Consider the following 2,969-nt stretch of genomic DNA (forward strand, 5'->3'; position numbering starts at 1 on the left):
GGTAGATGAACTGGTATAGGTACAATGTGGTAGAACAGTCTGATCTACGAGTCTGGTAGATGAACTGGTATAGGTACAATGTGCTAGGACAGTCTGACCTACGAGTCTGGTAGATGAACTGGTATAGGTACAATGTGCTAGGACAGTCTGACCTACGAGTCTGGTAGATGAACTGGTATAGGCGTGGCAGGAATTTCTTACGATATACACATATCACATTTCCATTTTGAAACTTATAGTTCCTGTTTCTTCAAACTCATGACTTAGTTAACAAATCTTTAATGAGGATACATTTATCTATTTTACAAGTGAGCTACTGACTTTATGCTGTAGCTGTCTTCAAGTTGAATAAAGGTTTGAAATGTACCTAAATATTAAGGTAAATAACCTTACTAGATTAAAAACATGTGATCGATTCTGACGTGAAGTTTTTTATCAACTTTACAGAACTTTTCTTACAACAATGGGAAACATAATTTTATAAGTAGTTAAGTTAAATTAATAAACACAATGATAAATCCTGGAATGTTATACAGGAAATGAGGTTGTTTTGATATATCTCTAGTAACTTTTTGCATCAATGGAAATAAACTGTTGACAAGTAAAAATCTAGCAAGAGAAACACAATATATACGAGTACCATCTTTCTATTCAGAGACTCTGATTTTCCACTTTATCATTTACTGTCTAGCAAAAAAAAAACATTGCTAATCTCTCACTCTTGGTTCACTTAAATATCTACCAGAAATTCTTTTACAAAATGGTTAAAATATTATTTACATGCAGTTATGGTTTATACTAAAATAGTTTAAACAGTATAGCCAAGATCCAAATTTGAACATAAAGCCATAAACCCATTCTGAAATGTTCTGCACTACTATAAGTCCACTCTGAGATTTGATATATTGAAATAAACTCATTCTGAAAGTTGTTGTATCGTGGACTGTTTCTCTGTTGCCATAAGGTCTCTTTCTACATCTTGCTGAATAATGGGCCATAAACATTACTATTTAGTTCAAAATTACATTTAAGTCAGTGTAATTAAAAACTGTTATCTTAGACAAGCACCTCGTGATACTTTTACATCCCATGACACATTGTCTTTAATTGTATAAAACCATGCCTACAGAGTTCTGTGTAAAAATTGATTATCTGTTCTTGTTATCAAGGTACAAATAAATACATAAAACCAATACAAAATGTCACTTTCTGTATATTATGACACATTTGAATCACAAACTTTCCTAGCAGTAAACCAAACTTATCAGAATCGACATTAACTTAGCAGCAGACTCATTCAAATGTAAATATATAATCAACAAGAACAAATCTATAATCATCTGGCCTAAAATTTAAGTGCACCATCAATGTGGATGCCGTTCTTCCTGATTAAGGTTAATACCTCTGAAATTCAGAAAAAACTCATACAGAGAATTACAGAACTGAATCAGATACATGAACGATAATACACTTTATTAATATACTACAACAGTCACTTATAGTAACACACACACAGCAGCCGTGTTTTCAAAAGGTTGGATCTATTATCTCTTAAACTGGGGAAGTGTCAACACTGTAGCAATGATAGTTAGCTGGACACAGAAACGTTTAATATTAGTTAACCCCTTGTAAGGTGAAAACGGTGAAAATCTTTAGGCCCACATAAAAAAACAACAACAGCAGATTCTTTTTCTGGAAACCAGCAAATCCATAAAGATATCAGCCAGGTGGCAACCCTATTCTCGATTGCTTAAACATCTATTTTTTAAACTGGTTTTTCTATACCAATTCTTTTTGCACTTGTTTCTGAACATTAATGGTACGATCAGGTACACAAAATGAAACAAATATTTTCTCTTTCGTAAAAAACAATTTCTGTGAGCCATATGGCCACTGATCGATTAAAAAAATCCCTACTTGCATCAACCGCTTTTCTTCACTGAATTGTTTAAGCCGTTCCTCAATTTTAAGTCCTCTATTTTCCTTCCGCTTGATAGAAATGTTTCGAACAGGTAAACGCTTCGGTGCTTGACCTTGTGGCAAGTTTTTACTGCAGGATTCTTCAGCAGAATTAGACATACTTTAATCATCAACAATACAAGTGAAATGTGTGTTTTAAAGAACTAAACAGCACAAAGTCTAAACATAATTGGGTGTGACAGTCAGACTTCCTGTTCCTTTAGTTTCCTCTGATGCCGTAACATCACATCCTTTATGTGTATCCTGTATTTTTTTAGTAATGAGAGCTGGGCGTCCACTCCAGGATATAAAGAAGCTGGAGTGTATACTCAATATGTGATTCTTGAAGCAAAGCAGTCATAAATATTTGTCCAAGCTCTCCAGGTACTAGAGAGCATTTATTTTTTCCCTTAGCATCCATTCCTCTTTCACCAAATCTATTATTCTAAAATGTTCAAGAGCACTTTCAATTCTCATTGTTACACATTTTCAAGGTCATGCACTAAATAAATTCACCAGTTGCTCTAATTCTTACAATCACAATGGGTCAAATTAAAACTGGATGTGTACCTACAGCTAAAATGAAGAGATAGAATCCTATAAAAATGTATGTATATATTAATAAAATATTTATGATAGTTTATACATGAATATGATAACTGGAATTAAATATATAAATGTATTTTTTTAAACCAATTATTTAGTACTCAAGTTTCTAGTAAAGCCGTCAAATACAAAGTTAAATACCTACACAGATTTGTAACTTGTAAGTTGCATAGCTAAAAAGTACAATGTTTTATTGTAAAAGCAAGTGTTCACTTCTAATGTCTATACTGTGGGAGAATTTTTATAAATGTAATTTGTACCTTGTATTTTTGTCTTGGAGCACAGAAATACATTAAAGTTGAGTGTCAAGGCACAAACAGTTATTTACTAGAAAAGTATACAACATATACATTACAAATCCATTTCAAAGCAATGTTTTCTTAAAGTTAAAAACTTTATCTGGA

The 2,969-nt window shown here is 32.4% G+C and overlaps 1 protein-coding gene across 3 annotated transcripts in view; it reads right to left on the reverse strand.

Annotated features, from left to right (window-relative positions):
* LOC106469468 (ankyrin repeat domain-containing protein SOWAHB-like) overlaps positions 1-2,524 on the reverse strand; it is a 20,559-nt gene extending 18,035 nt beyond the window's left edge. For 2 of the 3 annotated variants that reach the window (XM_022397995.1, XM_013929964.2), the window contains exon 1: positions 1,918-2,523. In XM_022397995.1, the coding sequence (XP_022253703.1) occupies positions 1,918-2,079 (162 nt within the window). In that variant the 5' untranslated portion in view covers positions 2,080-2,523. Of the gene's footprint in view, positions 1-1,917 lie in introns of all 3 variants that reach the window. The other variant, XM_022397996.1, reaches the window with a different exon arrangement.
* Between the last annotated feature and the right edge of the window lie 445 nt (positions 2,525-2,969).

This window comes from Limulus polyphemus, unplaced genomic scaffold (assembly GCF_000517525.1).
Source record: "Limulus polyphemus unplaced genomic scaffold, Limulus_polyphemus-2.1.2 Scaffold3501, whole genome shotgun sequence".
Taxonomy (NCBI): domain Eukaryota; kingdom Metazoa; phylum Arthropoda; class Merostomata; order Xiphosura; family Limulidae; genus Limulus; species Limulus polyphemus.